Source organism: Amphibalanus amphitrite, unplaced genomic scaffold, assembly GCF_019059575.1.
Source record: "Amphibalanus amphitrite isolate SeventyFive unplaced genomic scaffold, NRLGWU_Aamphi_draft 000832F_arrow, whole genome shotgun sequence".
Taxonomy (NCBI): Eukaryota; Metazoa; Arthropoda; class Thecostraca; order Balanomorpha; family Balanidae; genus Amphibalanus; species Amphibalanus amphitrite.
The window spans coordinates 97,241-117,160 of NW_024882326.1; the positions used below are offsets into that span (position 1 = coordinate 97,241).

Genomic DNA, 19,920 nt, shown 5'->3' on the forward strand with positions numbered 1-19,920 from the left:
CCATTTTCATTATCTATCGACGATAACTGAACGGTCACCAGCTCTATAGAACTGAACTTCATCAACCTAACCGTTCTTGAGATATATTCGGTTGAACACGTGCGTACCTGGGTGTAAAATGAGACAACAACTGACTTGTTCAGGTCACCCAGGTACCACCTTTGAGCGCAATCGGCCTTGTTGTTCTCAAGATACACAAGCGGGTCCTGCACGTGCGCACGTGCAATAGCACCCCAACTACGACACCCGGAAATGCTGTGCCCGTTGGGTTTGGGACCTAAAGACAAGCCATGAGTTGCAGAGCCATCAGCCAACGTCCCAGTCACTGCGGGGTTTTGTGAGCGCAGCCATTTAGGCGCTCCTGATAGGGCATTTAGCTCGCGCCGGGACGCTTACCCGATATAAGAGTCACGTTAATTTTTAAAATGATGGAGTTATCTGATGCTGCAGACCGCTTGTAGATCGGTCCAATGGTTGTCAAGATATAAGGCTGGAAAAGGTTCCACGGGACCAACAATGTGCTGAATTTGAACGTGGCCTTTTAAATTTGAAAGTTAGTTTTCTTTGAGTGCGATCTTTATTAATTTGATCGTAAGTTTTCATTTAAATGCGATCTTTTTAAATCTAAATGTATTCTTTAATTTGAATGTGAGCTTTTTATTTTGAAGGTGACGTTTTTTATTTGATTGTGACGTTCTTTAATTTGAGAAATAACCAACCAACAACAACAGGGAATCATGCTAGATTCTAACAGAGGGTTTACATAGCCTTGTAACAGAGGCACCAGTACCAAATATGTCATCTATAGAACGACAATAAAAGTCAACGAACATTAGTAAAAAAAAAAACGGACAAGCTCAGTGTCCGCATCCCGGTCGGCACATAAAGCCAGCGCGGCCGGAACGGATTGCCCCGGGCTCGGCAGCGTTCCCACCATAGACCCGCCCAGAACACCGCGCCGTCAACCCAGCGGTGAGACACAAACCGTGCAGCGGGAGATGGACTGGAGCGTTCGTCACGCCGTGCCGTGATGAAGTAAGCGGCATATTGTACGACGGTCCGTTATCATCACCGTCTAGCAATTATCTCGGCACCGTGGCTGACAAACATACGCCAAAATGCGATATAACCGTTCTAAAGTACGCTAAATGACAACAAAACAATATGCTACCGAAAGGTGAAAACAATCGATATAGATGGGTATGACAAAAAATGATGTAACAGATACAAACAATTGTTCTTTACGGTACCTTGCTCCCTGAATCAAACTTCCTGAATTTCAGCCATCAAATTTATGAACCTTAGCCTGTCAATCAGTGCATTTCGAAACAGGTTAACGGCCACCCGCCACATTCGACACTTGTATCACTCTACAATAACCAGCAAACGGCATCACTCGTCCACTGAAGCATCATTAGCCGTGCGGACGAATGTAATGTTCCCTGGTTAAGCGGTGCGTTACCGACCGCCATGAACCGGTGCTATAAGTCACGGCTCGGAACAGCCGCCTCTGTCAACACTGAGGCACATCTGTCACTCGTAGAGGGACCATCAGTCACACCTCAACCGTACCATCAGTCACACTACCACCCAGCTGGTCCGCCTCACGACATGAGGCCGGTTGTAGGTGCGTCCGGCACGACACGTATAAACCTATAGAGCTGTGTGTACTAGTGGTGTCAATCGGAACTTGAATCTTCGGAATTCCGATTTTGTCCAATGTCCAATTCGGAATTTGGTTGGACAATGACAGCGGGCTTTGGACAACTTTGGACAATCGCTTGCTACACCTCAATTTTTTTTTTTTTATAAAGTAATCGTGTTTAAAGGGACCCTCCCACCTTCAAAAAAGTTTATGAATTGGCATGAAAGTGATGTCGCTCGGTTCAGAAAGAGCGAAAACGAATATCTACCAAATTTCACCGAAAAATATTCACCGGTTTTCAAGATATTAGACTTTTACTTTTGTTTACTTTTTGGGATCTCCGCTGTTTCTAGCGACTTTATTTTAGAAGTGCGGCATTTGCGGCAGATGCTGCGCGCAAATAGCATATACCACCGCGTGCTACAAAACGTTTTAGTCAAACATTTAAAAATCGTTAGATATCTGCGCTGACGTCACACATTCAGAGGGGTATTCCTAAGCATTAGCCCCTCTGAATCAAAATGCTGCAATTTTGAAATTCAATATTTCCGATTTAAGGCATTTCTCGATGTTGTGAGTGCCGAAACCGGTAATTGTGAGCCAGGGACCCCATTTTGGCTATCTCAACTCAAATCTAATGTTAAGGTGGGAGGGTCCCTTTAACATTGATTGGCCATTAGAAAGCTCAGTTTTCCATATGATTAACACTTTTGAGCTGGTAACGATACATTAAAAGCGAATTAAATAACGGTGTTGAGTGTAAACTATTGCGTAGATGTCGGACATCTTTGGACAAATGGCTGGCTTGGACATTTTTGGACGGACAGTCGACGTAAGTATTGGACATTGGACGGACATTAAACATACGTTTTCTGAAATTGACACCACTAGTGTGTACATATGTAGTCGCAGCACAGATATGGTCCCTGTGGTTGATCCCTGCAGATATGGGCACCACACACAGCAGCACCGTACGTTTATGTATCGTCTGACATCCACTGAGAGCAAAACGGAGTTGGTATTAGACTAGCCATTTAATCGTCAGTCGACAGTTGTGGAGGACAGCATCCACCCACAGCTATACGGTGCCCGTTTGTACTGAGTGGCGGGCGTTAAAAATGACCCTCCGACGGCACTGGCGCGGTGTACTGAAATCCCTGATAACACTCACTCACGCAGCCCTCCCTGATAACGCCCTTGATGACGTCACTGATGACGTCTCTGATGACGTCTCTGATGACGTCTCTGATGACGTCTCTGATGACGTCTCTGATGATGTGTCTGACGACATCCCTGATGACGCCCCTGATGACGTCTCTGATGACGTCCGATGCCGCCCGATGACGCCGCCGATGGCGTGGATGACGCCGTTCTCGGTGGAGATGTCCGGCAGCAGGACGCTGATGCCGTCCACCGTCAGATGCTCTAAGGGACCACACACAGACGGCTCAGGCAGTGTCAAGGGTCAAGGGTGTTCCTATCGTGGTGGCCGCTCGGTCATTTCCAGCACGTGACTGAAAAAGTCATTTTACCTACGACTAATTTATCAAAAGTAAGTCCAACAAGTTTCTATGAAGTTAAAGGTATCCGATTTGGCGCCTCGGCCGACTGACCTGGACTGCCGCTGACGGTGACCTGCGACCCGGCCAGGGTGTTGACCGGACCGGAGTCGGTCAGCCGGGCCGAGTACAGGCAGCCGGTGGCCAGGTGGCCGAGCAGGAGGCGCCTCAGCCGCCGCCGGTCGCCGAGCAGCCGCCGCAGCTGCCGCTCCGGGACGGTCGCGAACGCGGCGTTTGTCGGGGCAAACAGAGTTACCGGGCCCGCTGCCGGGCACATTGGGGGAGAGACGGTTATTCTGTGAGACATATTATATTGGGAAATAAAAAAATATGATTGCTCTAAGAATATTTTAGAACATGGAACTAGCAAAGCTAAAATATTAGACTGTGCCGTAACATATATATAGCGCTCACTTATATTGCTTAATTTAGCTAACTTTTCTAAAGGGACCGCTCCTGCCATGGACCTGCACCTTCGTCATGCTGGAGCTGGTCGTGCAGTCCGGCCAGTCGCAGCGTCTGCAGCAGCACGGTGAACCTGCCGAGCGGGTCGGCGTTGAGCGCGGCCAGCACGCCCGGCTGCGGCGGCGCCAGCACGGCCGACACCGAGAACAGGGCGCCGTTCTCTGCCAGCCGCGGCCCGGACACCAGGCGCGCCCCGTTCACAGTGGTGACGAGGCGCCGCCGGCCGCTGCTGGAGCTGGTGCTGGAGCTGGTGCTGGAGCTGGCCACGCGGTGCTGATTGATCCTCAGCCGTCCGCCGGCCAGTGTCCGACCCAGCACGTCATCCCTGAGGTCCTCCTCCAGGGTGAACCCACGCATCACGTGGTACAGCAGCAGCTGATTGGATAACAGGGACAAAACAAGAGCCGATAGTTGCACTGTACCGCAATAGGTGCAGGTGTTCACATATCGCGTAAATTATAGGTGTGAAGGTGAATTTGATTGAAAAGTTATGGATTGTGTATAATAGAAAATAATAAGTTAGGTATGCGGGCATACCGAGTACGCATAGTATATCCAACCAGTTGGCACTTGTACGGGTATAATGTACATTTAACCCTAGAACGCCTAGGGGGGGGGTTGTATCAACCCCCCCCTGAGGTTTTTTCGAAGTGCACGCTAAACGGCTTGTCGTAGCGGGCTGAAATTTTCAATACCCTCTGGGGCAACCTTTGCGCATCTTTTGCCGAAAAAAAATTGATCGGGTCATGTCAGGTCACGGAGTTATGACGTCATAAGAGGTACAGCCTCCGGCCGACAGTTACCAAACGTGTGCGCCGAATCCCTAGGTTTTCTGCCGGTGATACCCACATTGTTTGATGGATCATGATGAAACTTCCCATACATGTTGGGGCAAGCATTGGCTATCGTGTGGTGCAAGAAAATTGACCGGGTCAGGTCAGGTCACGGAGCTATGACGTCACAAGAGGAACAGCGTCCGGTACTATTTTTGAAAAGCGCCCGAACCACTATTTTGCTAATTCTTGTCACCTCAATGGGAATATGCAGCAATATTAGCTTCTATAGGGAGCAAATGGACCTCCCAAATCCAAAAATACAATCAGATTTCAAAAATTTAAATTTTGATTTTTCGAATTTCTGCCGCCGACTGTGACCTTGCCGACTTCCGGCGCTCCCAACGCGCCATTTTTTAGAGCTAGGGAAACGAAATACATACCAAACGATAGAGAATTGATCAAGGAACACGATAGTGAAGGTTTCAAGTCGATATCTACCACCGTTTTGCCGCAATCGCCGCGGAAAGTTGAAAAAGTTTGATTTTTTTCGGAAAATTTGACCTTTGACCGGTCATAAGTAGGTCAAATGTTGACCTAGGACCAAAAAATATACCACCAATCGCGAGATCTCGTTGAGAGCAATCCGTTGGTTTTTCCGCTAAGCTCTACGACCTTCCGTTTCGAAACGCCAGGGGGGGGGTCGTCACACCCCCCCCCACTGGTCGTTCGTGTTATGAGAAATGGCCTGGTCGTGCGAGGGTTAAGCTGAAGCAAAGTCATGCGAGACGTTACCTTGACAAGATTGGGTTTGCCCATTTTTTCTAACATCTGCTGTGGTCCTCCAAGTCGCTTCACCAGCTCATCCATAGCCTCGTTGGTGGGAGCAAATAATGTGTACGGCCCTGCGAACGTCACATAGTGAGCATATATTAACCAGGATCTGTTGCAGACTTATAATTTCCTAGACAGCGCAGTTATTCATAGACACCGTTTAATAATTCCTCTAAGTTAGGAACACCAGTTCGTCTCACCAGTTCAGGTTATTTGGTTTCAACTAGTTGCAGATAATTTGGCATCACCTGCCGACTCGACTAATGTTCGCTGCGAGTCAAAATAATAATGTCCGTCAAGACAGCCCATATTCAGCCCAGATTCAGCCCGGATTCAGCCCAGATTCGGGACACCTCCGATCAAGCTGAAACTCGCACACAATGTAGGCCATGACATGCCCAATCCACAGTCCAAGTCATTCGGTGGCACTCCCAGCCGTTTGACCTACAGAGGTCAACAAAGGTCACGTGGCCCAAATTTGCACAGCAGATTGTGGCCCACCCAGTAGAGCTAGAGCACTAAAAATGGCACCAATCGACTCGCCAGCATCTAATCTTACTTTCCCAACACTCATTTGACCTCTCAAGGTCATGCGATGACCTAAGGTCATTTGTGGGCTATGTCGAAAATACACTTGCACAGCAGTTTTCGAGTAGATGGATTGACCGAATTCCAAATCAAAGCACATGATCGGGTAGCCCATAGGCCGTAGTAACTTTCCCTAAAAATCGCTTTTCGATATGTGACCCCGTTTGACCTCGGTAGGTCAAAATGTGCAAATAAACGACACTCAATACGTCGCAGCCTGGATTCAGCCCAGATTCGGGACACCTCCGATCAAGCTGAAACTCGCAAACCGTGTAGGCCATGACATGCCCAATCCACAGTCCAAGTCATTCGGTGGCACTCCCAGCCGTTTGACCTACAGAGGTCAACAAAGGTCACGTGGCCCAAATTTGCACAGCAGATTGTATCCCACCCAGTAGAGCTAGAGCGCTAAAAATGGCACCAATCGACTCGCCAGCATCTAATCTTACTTTCCCAACACTCATTTGACCTCTCAAGGTCATGCGATGACTTAAGGTCATTTGTGGGCTATGTCGAAAATACACTTGCACAGCAGTTTTCGAGTAGATGGATTGACCGAATTCCAAATCAAAGCACATCATCGGGTAGCCCATAGGCCGTAGTAACTTTCCCTAAAAATCGCTTTTCGATATGTGACCCCGTTTGACCTCGGTAGGTCAAAATGTGCAAATAAACGACACTCAATACGTCGCAGCCCGGATTCAGTCCAGATTCCGGACACCTCCGATCAAGCCGAAACTCGCACACCGTGTAGGCCATGACATGCCCAATCCACAGTCCAAGTCATTCGGTGGCACTCCTAGCCGTTTGACCTACAGAGGTCAACAAAGGTCACGTGGCCCAAATTTGCACAGCAGATTGTGGCCCACCCAGTAAAGCTAGAGCGCTAAAAATGGCACCAATCGACTCGCCAGCATCTAATCTTACTTTCCCAACACTCATTTGACCTCTCAAGGTCATGCGATGACTTAAGGTCATTTGTGGGCTATGTCGAAAATACACTTGCACAGCAGTTTTCGAGTAGATGGATTGACCGAATTCCAAATCAAAGCACATCATCGGGTAGCCCATAGGCCGTAGTAACTTTCCCTAAAAATGGCTTTTCGATATGTGACCCCGTTTGACCTCGGTAGGTCAAAATGTGCAAATAAACGACACTCAATACGTCGCAGCCCGGATTCAGCCCAGATTCGGGACACCTCCGATCAAGCCGAAACTCGCACACCGTGTAGGCCATGACATGCCCAATCCACAGTCTAAGTCATTCGGTGGCACTCCTAGCCGTTTGACCTACAGAGGTCAACAAAGGTCACGTGGCCCAAATTTGCACAGCAGATTGTGGCCCACCCAGTAGAGCTAGAGCGCTAAAAATGGCACCAATCGACTCGCCAGCATCTAATCTTATTTTCCCAACACTCATTTGACCTCTCAAGGTCATGCGATGACCTAAGGTCATTTGTGGGCTATGTCGAAAATACACTTGCACAGCAGTTTTCGAGTAGATGGATTGACCGAATTCCAAATCAAAGCACATCATCGGGTAGCCCGTAAGCGTTAGTAACTTCCCTTAAAAACTGCTTTTCGATATGTGACCCCGTTTGACCTCGGCAGGTCAAAATGTGCAAATAAACGACAGTCAATACGACGCAGCACGGATTCAGCCCAGATTCGGGACACCTCCGATCAAGCTGAAACTCGCATACAATGTAGGCCATGACATGCCCAATCCACAGTCGAAGTCATTCGGTGGCACTCCCAGCCGTTTGACCTACAGAGGTCAGCAAAGGTCACGTGGCCCAAATTTGCACAGCAGATTGTGGCCCACCCAGTAGAGCTAGAGCGCTAAAAATGGCACCAATCGACTCGCCAGCATCTAATCTTACTTTCCCAACACTCATTTCACCTTTCAAGGTCATGCGATGACCTAAGGTCATTTGTGGGATATGTCGAAAATACACTTGCGTCTTGCACAGCAGTTTTCGAGTAGATGGATTGACCGAATTCCAAATCAAAGCACATCATCGGGTGCCCATAGGCCGTAGTAACTTTTCTTAAAAGCCGCTTTTCAATATGTGACCCCATTTGATCTCGGCAGGTTAACCCGCGCCCTGCTGGGGGGGGGGGGGTGTTTGAACACCCCCCTTGTGGTTTTTCGCGAATATCTCAAAAACGGCGGCGTGGAGCGCCGCCGTTTTTGGTACACCTTATCACACATCAATTCTACACATGTTGTGAAAATTTCAGACCAAGGTCATTCAAGGTCAGGTCACCAGGTCACTTGAAGTGACCTCACCTCATAAAAACTTTCAATGTCTGTCATAGCTACACCGAGTGACCGATCGCTTTGAAACTTTCAGCGATTGCTTAGAGCAATAGCATGTACAAAATGTATATCTCAGAATTTTGATATCGATGACCTAAGGTCAGGTCAATTTTGCGACCTCCCCATTATAAGTCAATGGGAGAAAATTGAAATGCGCCTCTTTTGGATGAAAGACATTATAAACACTCCCAAACACCGAATTACAAGTGGTTTAGACACACTGAACATGAAAATGGTGTCCGTGACCCTTGTTTATGCCCTGAGGTCATCTTAGGTCACGAATGGTATCTAACAGTTTTTCGCAAATAACTTTTGATAGAGGCATGCTAGAGCATATGAAAACGCCTTAGATGTGTTCAGATCGACGATACGGATCGACTGATATGCAACATTACTCTTTCCGGTCAGGTCATGACCTTGACCTGAGGTCAATTTTTCAAGTTGACCTTTCAAGGTCAAGTTATAGTTCATTCGATGCGTCTTGACGAGAGGAACACGATGCCGGCTAAAGTAAGCTCGTGCAAGGCTTGGGTCAAAAGTTATTGCAGAAAAACTGTTTTCGAAAAAATCGGCTATTTTTGCAGTTTTTGCCCCCTGCAGGCAAAACCGTTGACGTTAGGTCAAATCTGAGAGAATTACTCAGAAAGGGCGTTAATAGGGCTATCGAATGCGCTTTTCCGCGGCGCTGTAGCTCTATTGGTTCCCAAGTTATGCGTTGGCTTCTTGGAAATTTTCGACATTCGACCTGGAAATCGGCGAAATTTTGCCTTCAATGACCTCTGGTGACCTGACCTTTGACCTGACCAAAAAATTGACCGAAGTGATTTCGTCATTATTTTTGACGCTCTTTCGAACGCCGCCTTCCGCGTATCGCTACGTGGCCCAGGAGCCGAGTTCCAAGGGGGGGGGGGGGTGTTCAAACACCCCCCCCCCAGCAGGGCGTGGAAATCCAGGACCCCCAGCCGGGCGCGGGTTAAAATGTGCAAATAAACGACACTCAATGCGTCGCAGCCCGGATTCAGCCCAGATTCGGGACACCTCCGATCAAGCTGGAACTCGCACACAATGTAGGCCATGACATGCCCAATCCACAGTCCAAGTCATTCGGTGGCACTCCCAGCCGTTTGACCTACAGAGGTAAGCAACCTGACCAACCTGAAGCAACCTGGGCCACGTGACATTTGCTGACCTCTGTAGGTCAAACGGCTGGGAGTGCCGCCGAATGACTTGGACTGTGGATTAAGCATGTCATGGCCTACATTGTGTGCGATTTTCAGCTTGATCAGAGGTGTCCCGAATCTGCGCTGAATCCGGGCTGCGACGTATTGAGTGTCGTTTATTTGCACATTTTGACCTGCCGAGGTCAAACGGGGTCATATATCGAGAAGCGGTTTTTAAGGAAAGTTATTACGGCCTATGGGCCGTTATTACGGCCTATGGATGATGTCTTTTGATTTGGAATTCGGTCAATCCATCTGCTCGAACACTGCTGTGCAAGTGTATTTTCGACATAGCCCACAATGACCTTAGGTCATCGCATGACCTTGAGAGGTCAAATGAGTGTTGGGAAAGTAAGATTAGATGCTGGCGAGTCGATTAGTGCCATTTTTAGCGCTCTAGCTTTACTGGGTGGGCCACAATCTGCTGTGCAAATTTGGGCAACGTGACCTTTGCTGACCTCTGTAGGTCAAACGGCTGGGAGTGCCACCGAATGACTTAGACTGTGGATTGGGCAATGGGCATGTCTTGGCCTACATTGGCTGGGGGGATCCGTGCTATCGTAAGTTATATCGGACGTGGCTGCGAAACTTCTCTCGGTACGAAACTTCTCTTGATCGGAAGAAAATCGGAGGGATGAAAAAGAAAGAGCGGCAAATCGGAGCTACGTTGTACGTAAGTTGTTTCGCAGCGTTTAAATGCCAGTTTTACTACGATTTAAATGCCAAGCAGATCAGCTGACCTCGTAGTACCATGTCGATAAGGTCGAATTCTCATACGTCTATAGTGTAAAAGTGACCCTTATTGCAAATAGGCTGTCAGGGACATCTCCTCCTCTGTAAACTTGGAGGGATCATGTGTCGGCATTCCTATGTTCGTTTCGGAGTCCATCTGTTCCATTTGGAGCCCGTCAGTTGGCGTCAAGAGTTGGCGCAGCGAGCGCCCCGAAGACTGCGTCTGCGCACGAGGCTTCGCGATGGAGGAGTATTTTGACGAAATCGCCCTCGCTGCAGAAGAAATAGAGGGACTTGTTGAGAAAGAGGAGGCCGCAGTGTGCCGACGAAGTGACCCTTATTGCAAATAGGCTGTCAGGGACATCTCCTCCTCTGTAAATTTCAGGAGGGATCATGTGTCGGCATTCCCATGTTCGTTTCGGAGTCCACCTGTTCCATTTGGAGCCCGTCAGTTGGCGTCAAGAGTTGGCGCAGCGAGCGCCCCGAAGACTGCGTCTGCGCACGAGGCTTCGCGATGGAGGAGTATTTTGACGAAATCGCCCTCGCTGCAGAAGAAATAGAGGGACTTGTTGAGAAAGAGGAGGCCGCAGTGTGCCGACGACTTTAAACTGTACGCCAACGCCAAGACCAAGGCAATCAGGGGGCGCTCAGATGATCGGGAGGTTTCAATTGATCAGGGACCCACCAGGTGACCAGGGAACCCTCTGATAACCAGGGACTCCTTCAATAACCAGGGGCCCCTCAGTAAACGTGGGCCACTCAGGTTACTGCAAGAGACAGGAGTCCCTTATAACCAGGGACCGGCAAGGTCTCTCAGGTCCGTTTTTGACAAAGCTGTTATTGACGTCATATGCGAGCCCTTTGCCACCAGCAGAGGGCCCTTTCAAGCCTTTTTAGGGCCGTTTAACGTCTCTTGAGTTTCCTTTGAGGCTAAGGGCCTCTTCAGCAGCCGAGGGGTCTTTGAGGCCTTTTTGAGGGCCTCTTAACGTCAGCTGAGGACCGTTGGACGCCATCTGAGGACCGTTTGGTGCCTTCTGATGGCCAGTAGATGCCAACTGAGGGCTCTCTGACACCAGCTGAGGGCACGCTGACACCAACTGGGGGCCTCCTGACACCAGCTAAGGGCGCTTTTATCTTTGACACGAGCTCAGGGCCCTTTGACGCCCTTTGAGACCTTCTTAGGTCCGTTTGACGCCAGCAGAGGACCCTTTGGGGTCATATGAGGGCCCTTTGCTGCCTTCTAAGCGGCCTTTGAGGCTTTTTGAGGGCCGCTTGACGCCACCTGAGGACCGTTGCAGTTGGACTCCAGTTACGGACCGTTTGAGGCCTTCTGATGGCCATTTTGCGCCAACTGAGGGCCCTCTGACACTAGCTTGGGGCCCTCTGACACCAGATAAGGGCCCTTTAAGGCCTTCTGAAGTCCGGTTAACGCTAGCGGAGGGCCTTTTGAGGCCAAATGAGGGCCCTTTGAGACCTTATAAGGGCTCCTTGAGACTTTTGAGGGCCGCGTGACGGCATCTGAGGACCGTTGTACTCCAGCTGACGACCGTTTGAGGCCTTCAGATGGACTTTTGGCGCCAGCTGAGGAGGGCTCACTGACACCAGCTGGGGGACCTCTGACACAAGCTAAGGACTCTTTAAGGCCTTCGGAGGGTCGTTTGACGCGAGCTCAGGGCCCTCTGACGCAGGTTTAGGGCCCTTTGACGTCCTTTAAGGTCTTCTGAGGTAGGTTTAACGTTGGCTGAGAGCCCTTTGAACCCATCTGAGGGCCCTTTGAGGCCATCTTGTGGCCCTTCATTTGGCCATCTGAGGGCCCTTTGACACCAGATGAGGGCCATTTGACGCTAACCGAGGGCCCTTCGGGACCATCTGAGGACCCGGTGACCCCATCTGTGGGCCCTTTGAGGTCTTTTGAGGGCCATTGAAATTTCACCACAATACCCCTGGCTGCGCTACTGGGCATTTATGGACTCGTATAGGCCTGCTGGGGAACGAGATGGGCCCTCCCGGTCTTTTCAATCATTATTTCAGTTCATTTTACATGGTCTTCGGCGGTCTAAAGATTAGGGGCCCCAACTCGAATGGGGGGAGGCCCGGTGCCCTCTCCTGTGTGCGGCCTTGCCGACACTACACCGCTTCCCCTCCCTCCGCCATAAACGCACCGCTGCACTGTTAGGCGCCGACAAATACGGACCGGCGCCGCAACCGGCTCCCCCGCGGCCTGCCTCGCGTTGACATAGCCCTTCCCGAACACCAGTGTAACCCCCACGCGGCCTAGGTATCGCCGCGCCCACCTGTCCGCGGCGCGGCCTCTGATGGCGTATCGGATCATTGATGGTGCGACACATGTTTTGGTCAGATTTTCGCAATTAACGCGAAAAATTGCCCAAAACACTTTTTAAATTTCAAAATTGAAAAAGTGATTACAAAAATGACGTGAAAGTGACCGTTTTTAACGTGTAAATTTAAAACGCTCTAGCGCAGCCATTTTTGAAGAAATCGACTTCAAATTTTGCACACGTGTTCATCAAACATATTTGTTTAACATATATTTCGGTTTTGTGAAAATTTTGAAAATTTCTTATATTTTTCTCTTGAGAAAGAGGTAAAGCTTCGCTACGATCGGCCTTCCGATCGACCGAGAAGATTCGTAAAGTTAGTTCGTATCTTCACCATTTGCGATACAACTTGCGTATCTACTTAGCCTGCGATGTGATGGATCCCTCCAATATCTGTTCCGATTCAACTTACGTTTGATCGCAACTGCGAGGTGCCTTGCGATCACATGGATCCCCCCAGCCAATTATTGTGTGCGATTTTTAGCTTGATCGGAGGTGTCCCGAATCTGGGCTGTATCCGGGCTGCGACGTATTGAGTGTCGTTTATTTGCACATTTTGACCTGCCGAGGTCAAACGGGGTCACATATCGAAAAGCGGTTTTTGAGGAAAGTTACTAGGGCTTATGGGCTACCCGATGATGTGCTTTGATTTGGAATTCGGTCAATCCATCTGCTCGAAAACTGCTGTGCAAGTGTATTTTCGACATAGCCCACAAATGACCTTAGGTCATCGCATGACCTTGAGAGGTCAAATGAGTGTTGGGAAAGTAAGATGGAATGCTGGCGAGTCGGTTGGTGCCATTTTTAGCACTCTAGCTCTACTGGGTGGGCCACAATCTGCTGTGCAAATTTGGGCCACGTGACCTTTGCTGACCTCTGTAGGTCAAACGGATGGGAGTGCCACCGAATGACTTGGACTGTGGATTGGGCATGTCATGGCCTACATTGTGTGCGATTTTCAGCTTGATCAGAGGTGTTCCGAATCTGGGCTGAATCCGGGCTGCGATGCATTGAGTGTCGTTTATTTGCAAATTTTGACCTGCCGAGGTCAAACGGGGTCACATATCGAAAAGCGGTTTTTAAGAAAAGTTACTACGGCCTATGGGCTACACGATGATGTGCCTTGATTTGGAATTCCGTCAATCCATCTACTCGAAAACTGCTGTGCAAGTATATTTTCGACATAGCCCACAAATGACCTTAGGTCACCGAATGACCTTGAGAGGTCAAATGAGTGTTGGGAAAGTAAGATTAGATGCTGGCGAGTCGATTGGTGCCATTTTTAGCGCTCTAGCTTTACTGGGTTGGCCACAATCTGCTGTGCAAATTTGGGCCACGTGACCTTTGCTGACCTCTGTAGGTCAAACGGTTGGAATTGCCACCGAATGACTTGGACTGTGGATTGGGCATGTCATGGCCTACATTGTGTGCGATTTTCAGCTTGATCGGAGGTGTTCCGATTCTGGGCTTAATCCGGGCTGCGACGTATTGAGTGTCGTTTATTTGCACATTTTGACCTGCCGAGGTCAAACGGGGTCACATATCAAAAAGCGGTTTTTGAGGAAAGTTACTACGGCCTATGTGCTACCCGATGATGTGCTTTGATTTGGAATTCGGTCAATTCATCTACTCGAAAACTGCTGTGCAAGTGTATTTTCGACATAGCCCACAAATGACCTTAGGTCATCGCATGACCTTGAGAGGTCAAATGAGTGTTGGGAAAGTAAGATGGAATGCTGGCGAGTCGGTTGGTGCCATTTTTAGCACTCTAGCTCTACTGGGTGGGCCACAATCTGCTGTGCAAATTTGGGCCACGTGACCTTTGCTGAACTCTGTAGGTCAAACGGCTGGGAGTGCCATCAAATGACTTAGACTGTGGGTAGGGCATGTCATGGCCTACATTGTGTGCGATTTTCAGCTTGATCAGAGGTGTCCCGAATCTGGGCTGAATCCGGGCTGGGACGTATTGAGTGTCGTTTATTTGCACATTTTGACCTGCCGAGGTCAAACGGGGTCACATATCGAAAAGCGGTTTTTGAGGAAAGTTACTAGGGCTTATGGGCTATCCGATGAAGTGCTTTGATTTGGAATTCGGTCAATCCATCTGCTCGAAAACTGCTGTGCAAGTGTATTTTCGACATAGCCCACAAATGACCTTAGGTCATCGCATGACCTTGAGAGGTGAAATGAGTGTTGGGAAAGTAAGATTAGATGCTGGCGAGTCGATTGGTGCCATTTTTAGCGCTCTTTCTCTACTGGGTGGGCCACAATCTGCTGTGCAAATTTGGGTCACGTGACCTTTGCTGACCTCTGCAGGTCAAACGGCTGGGAGTGCCACCAAATGTCATGGACTGTGGATTGGGCATCTAATTGCCTACATTGTGTGCGATTTTCAGCTTGATCAGAGGTGTCCCGAATCTGGGCTGAATCCGGGCTGCGACGTATTGAGTGTCGTTTATTTGCACATTTTGACCTGCCGTCTGCCGAGGTCAAACGGGGTCACAAATCGAGAAGCGGTTTTTAAGGAAAGTTACTACAGCCTATGGGCTACCCGATGATGTCTTTTGATTTGGAATTCGGTCAATCCATCTGCTCGAAAACTGCTGTGCAAGTGTATTTTCGACATAGCCCACAAATGACCTTAGGTCATCGCATGACCTTGAGAGGTCAAATGAGTGTCGGGAAAGTAAGATTAGATGCTGGCGAGTCGATTGGTGCCATTTTTAGCGCTCTAGCTTTACTGGGTGGGCCACAATATGCTGTGCAAATTTGGCCACGTGACCTTTGCTGACCTCTGTAGGTCAAACGGCTGGGAGTGCCACTGAATGACTTGGACTGTGGTTTGGGCATGTCATAGCCTACATTGTGTGCGATTTTCAGCTTGATCAGAGGTGTCCCGAATCTGGGCTGAATCCGGGCTGCGACGTATTGAGTGTCGTTTATTTGCACATTTTGACCTGCCGAGGTCAAACGGGGTCACATATCGAAAAGCGGTTTTTGAGGAAAGTTACTAGGGCTTATGGGCTACCCGATGATGTGCTTTGATTTGGAATTCGGTCAATCCATCTGCTCGAAAACTGCTGTGCAAGTGTATTTTCGACATAGCCCACAAATGACCTTAGGTCATCGCATGACCTTGAGAGGTCAAATGAGTGTTGGGAAAGTAAGATTAGATGCTGGCGAGTCGATTGGTGCCATTTTTAGCGCTCTAGCTCTACTGGGTGGGCCACAATCTGCTGTGCAAATTTGGGTCACGTGACCTTTGCTGACCTCTGCAGGTCAAACGGCTGGGAGTGCCACCAAATGTCATGGACTGTGGATTGGGCATGTAATTGCCTACATTGTGTGCGATTTTCAGCTTGATCAGAGGTGTCCCGAATCTGGGCTGAATCCGGGCTGCGACGTATTGAGTGTCGTTTATTTGCACATTTTGACCTGCCGAGGTCAAACGGGGTCACATATCGAAAAGCGGTTTTTGAGGAAAGTTACTAGGGCTTATGGGCTACCCGATGATGTGCTTTGATTTGGAATTCGGTCAATCCATCTGCTCGAAAACTGCTGTGCAAGTGTATTTTCGACATAGCCCACAAATGACCTTAGGTCATCGCATGACCTTGAGAGGTCAAATGAGTGTTGGGAAAGTAAGATTAGATGCTGGCGAGTCGATTGGTGCCATTTTTAGCGCTCTAGCTCTACTGGGTGGGCCACAATCTGCTGTGCAAATTTGGGCCACGTGACCTTTGCTGACCTCTGTAGGTCAAACGGCTGGGAGTGCCACTGAATGACTTGGACTGTGGTTTGGGCATGTCATAGCCTACATTGTGTGCGATTTTCAGCTTGATCAGAGGTGTCCCGAATCTGGGCTGAATCCGGGCTGCGACGTATTGAGTGTCGTTTATTTGCACATTTTGACCTGCCGAGGTCAAACGGGGTCACATATCGAAAAGCGGTTTTTGAGGAAAGTTACTAGGGCTTATGGGCTACCCGATGATGTGCTTTGATTTGGAATTCGGTCAATCCATCTGCTCGAAAACTGCTGTGCAAGTGTATTTTCGACATAGCCCACAAATGACCTTAGGTCATCGCATGACCTTGAGAGGTCAAATGAGTGTTGGGAAAGTAAGATTAGATGCTGGCGAGTCGATTGGTGCCATTTTTAGCGCTCTAGCTCTACTGGGTGGGCCACAATCTGCTGTGCAAATTTGGGCCACGTGACCTTTGCTGACCTCTGTAGGTCAAACGGTGGGGAGTGCCACCGAATGACTTAGACTGTGGATTGGGCATGTCATGGCCTACATTGTGTGCGATTTTCAGCTTGATCAGAGGTGTCCCGAATCTGGGCTGAATCCGGGCTGCGACGTATTGAGTGTCATTTATTTACACATTTTGACCTGCCGAGGTCAAACGGGGTCACAAATCGAGAAGCGGTTTTTAAGGAAAGTTACTACAGCCTATGGGCTACCCGATGATGTCTTTTGATTTGGAATTCGGTCAATCCATCTGCTCGAAAACTGCTGTGCAAGTGTATTTTCGACATAGCCCACAAATGACCTTAGGTCATCGCATGACCTTGAGAGGTGAAATGAGTGTTGGGAAAGTAAGATTAGATGCTGGCGAGTCGATTGGTGCCATTTTTAGCGCTCTAGCTTTACTGGGTGGGCCACAATATGCTGTGCGAATTTGGGCCACGTGACCTTTGCTGACCTCTGTAGGTCAAACGGTTGGGAGTGCCACCGAATGACTTAGACTGTGGATTGGGCATGTCATGGCCTACATTGTGTGCGATTTTCAGCTTGATCAGAGGTGTCCCGAATCTGGGCTGAATCCGGGCTGCGACGTATTGAGTGTCGTTTATTTGCACATTTTGACCTGCCGAGGTCAAACGGGGTCACAAATCGAGAAGCGGTTTTTAAGGAAAGTTTCTACAGCCTATGGGCTACCCGATGATGTCTTTTGATTTGGAATTTGGTCAATATCATCTGCTCGAAAGCTGCTGTGCAAGTGTATTTTCGACATAGCCCACAAATGACCTTAGGTCATCGCATGACCTTGAGAGGTCAAATGAGTGTTGGGAAAGTAAGATTAGATGCTGGCGTGTCGATTGGTGCCATTTTTAGCGCTCTAGCTTTATTGGGTGGGCCACAATCTGCTGTGCAAATTTGGGCCACGTGACCTTTGCTGACCTCTGTAGGTCAAACGGCTGGGAGTGCCACCAAATGACTTGGACTGTGGATTGGGCATGTCATGGCCTACATTGTGTGCGATTTTCAGCTTGATCGGAGGTGTCCCGAATCTGGGCTGAATCCGTGCTGAATCTGGGCTGAATATGGGTTGTCTTGACGGACATAAAATAATATCCATTCATTGACAATAGCGTAGTTTCCCATACCTACTTGCAGACTCGAGTCATCTGATGTGTGACTCGACGCGCGATAATCGCCACCTTTTCACGGCATGGGAATCCAACCCCTGACCCCAATATCCCACACGATTCGCACCGTTTGTCGTATATAGTAAACAGCCCGGATGCCTCCCCACACTCCAGGCGCAGCGGCCGTGACCGCGCCAGTGTCAGCCGGCTGACACCATGTGTGACCGTGCCGGTGTCAGCCGGCTGACACCATGTGTGACCGCCCGTCCACCGACACGCCATGACGGGCCGTCAACACAGCGGTGACAGTTAGTATACGGGAGGTCACTGGAGACGGGCTCGTCGGAGTGACACGACCGGTCAGGGGTGAAATTAGTTAAACGGTCACTCAGTGAACGCCTCCGGTGGATTTGGTGATGCGATTGGTGGGATAAAAGTCGCTCCAAGCAAATAATCAGCGTGTGGCCGTGTCGCCACCTACCTGTGTCAGCCAGCAGGGTGTCCAGCTCCGCCAGCCGCAGCAGCTGGATCAGGGTGGAGGCGTTGGAGCTCTGCAGCAGCTCCATGATGCTGCTGGCCGTCCGGTTAGCGCCCGGAGAGGTGAGGGGCTCTGTGGGAGGCGGTGAGGTGGTCGAAGGATGACTGGCGGCGGCGAAGGGAAGCACGGAGATGGACTCAGGGGGAGGAAATCGCTTATGCTTTTGGTGAATGGCTGGGGCTGCTTCATCCCCAGTCAGTGACCTTCTTTGATGGTTGGTCACGGGCGGTGCAATGTAGTTCCGTACAGGCGTGATTCTTACAGGCTTGCCGTTGTTGATCCTGAGAGGGCCGTGCCTATTCGTTGGCACAGAACCAGCTGCACCGTCTTGACCGTCTGTAGCCAAGTATGAATGAGGCGGTGCTATATTATTTAGCACACCTTTATTGGACGCATTCGACGCCTGTTTGAAAAGGTGTGGTAGTTGTGAAGCATACTCAGGTTTAGTCGTAATTAGTGGCTCTTTTCCACGCTCCGTGCTGGCCGGATAAGATCCATATCCCGGTGAAACGAGATAATGGTTGAAATTCACATATACAGGCTTATAATCGCCATAGAGTGAGAGGTTCGGATGTGCTTTTGACTTGGTCTCTGCATCGTCCTTAACTTTGAGAGGTGCGTCGTGGAGATGAACTGGTGGTCTGTAGAACAAAGTATGGCGGTTTCCTGGTCCATAAACGTTTATCGGCACCGTCGAAGGAGCCTGATCAGGCTCCTTCGCCCAGTTCGAAGACTCCCGTCCCTGGCCGTACGAGCTGTAAGACTCTCCTTTCAGGTCGTTGTCTGCCTGTGTGGCTTCTGAAGCCACTGACGGTCTCTCAGAGTCCGGCTGCAGAGTGCTCCGTGTTACCAGATGCAGCAGCTTGCCACCAGACTCCTCTTCTCGTCGGTCTTCTTTATCCAGCTCGTGAATTTCCTCGTCATAAGGGCGAAACTTTGATATTGGCGGCCTGTGAATGGGTCTGATCAGTGGGTAAACGCTATCACTGTGGGAACTAGTGTGAGAATGAACGAAAGTGCTGATGCGAGAACCTTGGGGCCTGACATGAGGATTAGCCTGAGGATTAGTGTGAAAATCAGCATACGAATTGGTGTGAATATCAATGTGATAGTTGGCCTGAGGACTACTGTAAGGTTTCGTGTGAGGGCTGCGATGAGCGCTGCCGTGCAGAGAGCTGACGTGATAGTGGCGGTAGTCGCCCCTCGGAGGGCTCCTGTGCCGGTAGCCTCGGCCCGGTACCGGTGGACGGTACCGGTGCCGGGGCTCGCCGTGTACCCGGGACCGCAGCACCGTCAGCGGGGTGCCGTACCGGTCCGGCAGCGGCTCGGAGGAGATGGCCACTCGCGGAGGCCCGTACCGGTACCGGTCCACGGGGTGCACCTCCAGGCCTTCCAACGAGGGTGGGCGGCCGTCTGGGGAGGACGGCTGGTCGTCTCCCGAGGACGGCTGGCTGCTCCCCGAGGACGGCTGGTCGTTTCCCGAGGACGGCTGGTCGTTTCCCGAGGACGGCTGTTCGTTTCCCGAAGACGGCT

General features: G+C 49.9%; 1 protein-coding gene across 1 annotated transcript; it reads right to left on the reverse strand.

The window, feature by feature from the left end:
- Nucleotides 1-2,816: 2,816 nt before the first annotated feature.
- LOC122366801 (transforming growth factor-beta-induced protein ig-h3-like) lies at nucleotides 2,817-19,324 on the reverse strand. The gene is made up of 5 exons (XM_043339396.1): nucleotides 18,331-19,324; nucleotides 5,238-5,347; nucleotides 3,678-4,044; nucleotides 3,259-3,468; nucleotides 2,817-3,070 (listed from the first exon to the last, which is right to left on the reverse strand). The coding sequence occupies exons 1-5, from the start codon at nucleotides 18,413-18,415 to the stop codon at nucleotides 2,817-2,819; spliced, it is 1,026 nt and encodes a 341-aa protein (XP_043195331.1). The 5' UTR covers nucleotides 18,416-19,324.
- Nucleotides 19,325-19,920: the final 596 nt, after the last annotated feature.

Excerpts from the sequence above, each read along its gene's own strand:
- LOC122366801 (XM_043339396.1), bottom strand. The coding sequence starts at position 18,415 with ATGGAGCTGCTGCAGAGCTCCAACGCCTCCACCCTGATCCAGCTGCTG. Across the intron at positions 5,348-18,330 it reads CACCCTGCTGGCTGACACAG|GGCCGTACACATTATTTGCT; the intron begins GTAGGTGGCGAC and ends TGACGTTCGCAG. Across the intron at positions 3,071-3,258 it reads CACCGTCAGCGGCAGTCCAG|AGCATCTGACGGTGGACGGC; the intron begins GTCAGTCGGCCG and ends GTGGTCCCTTAG.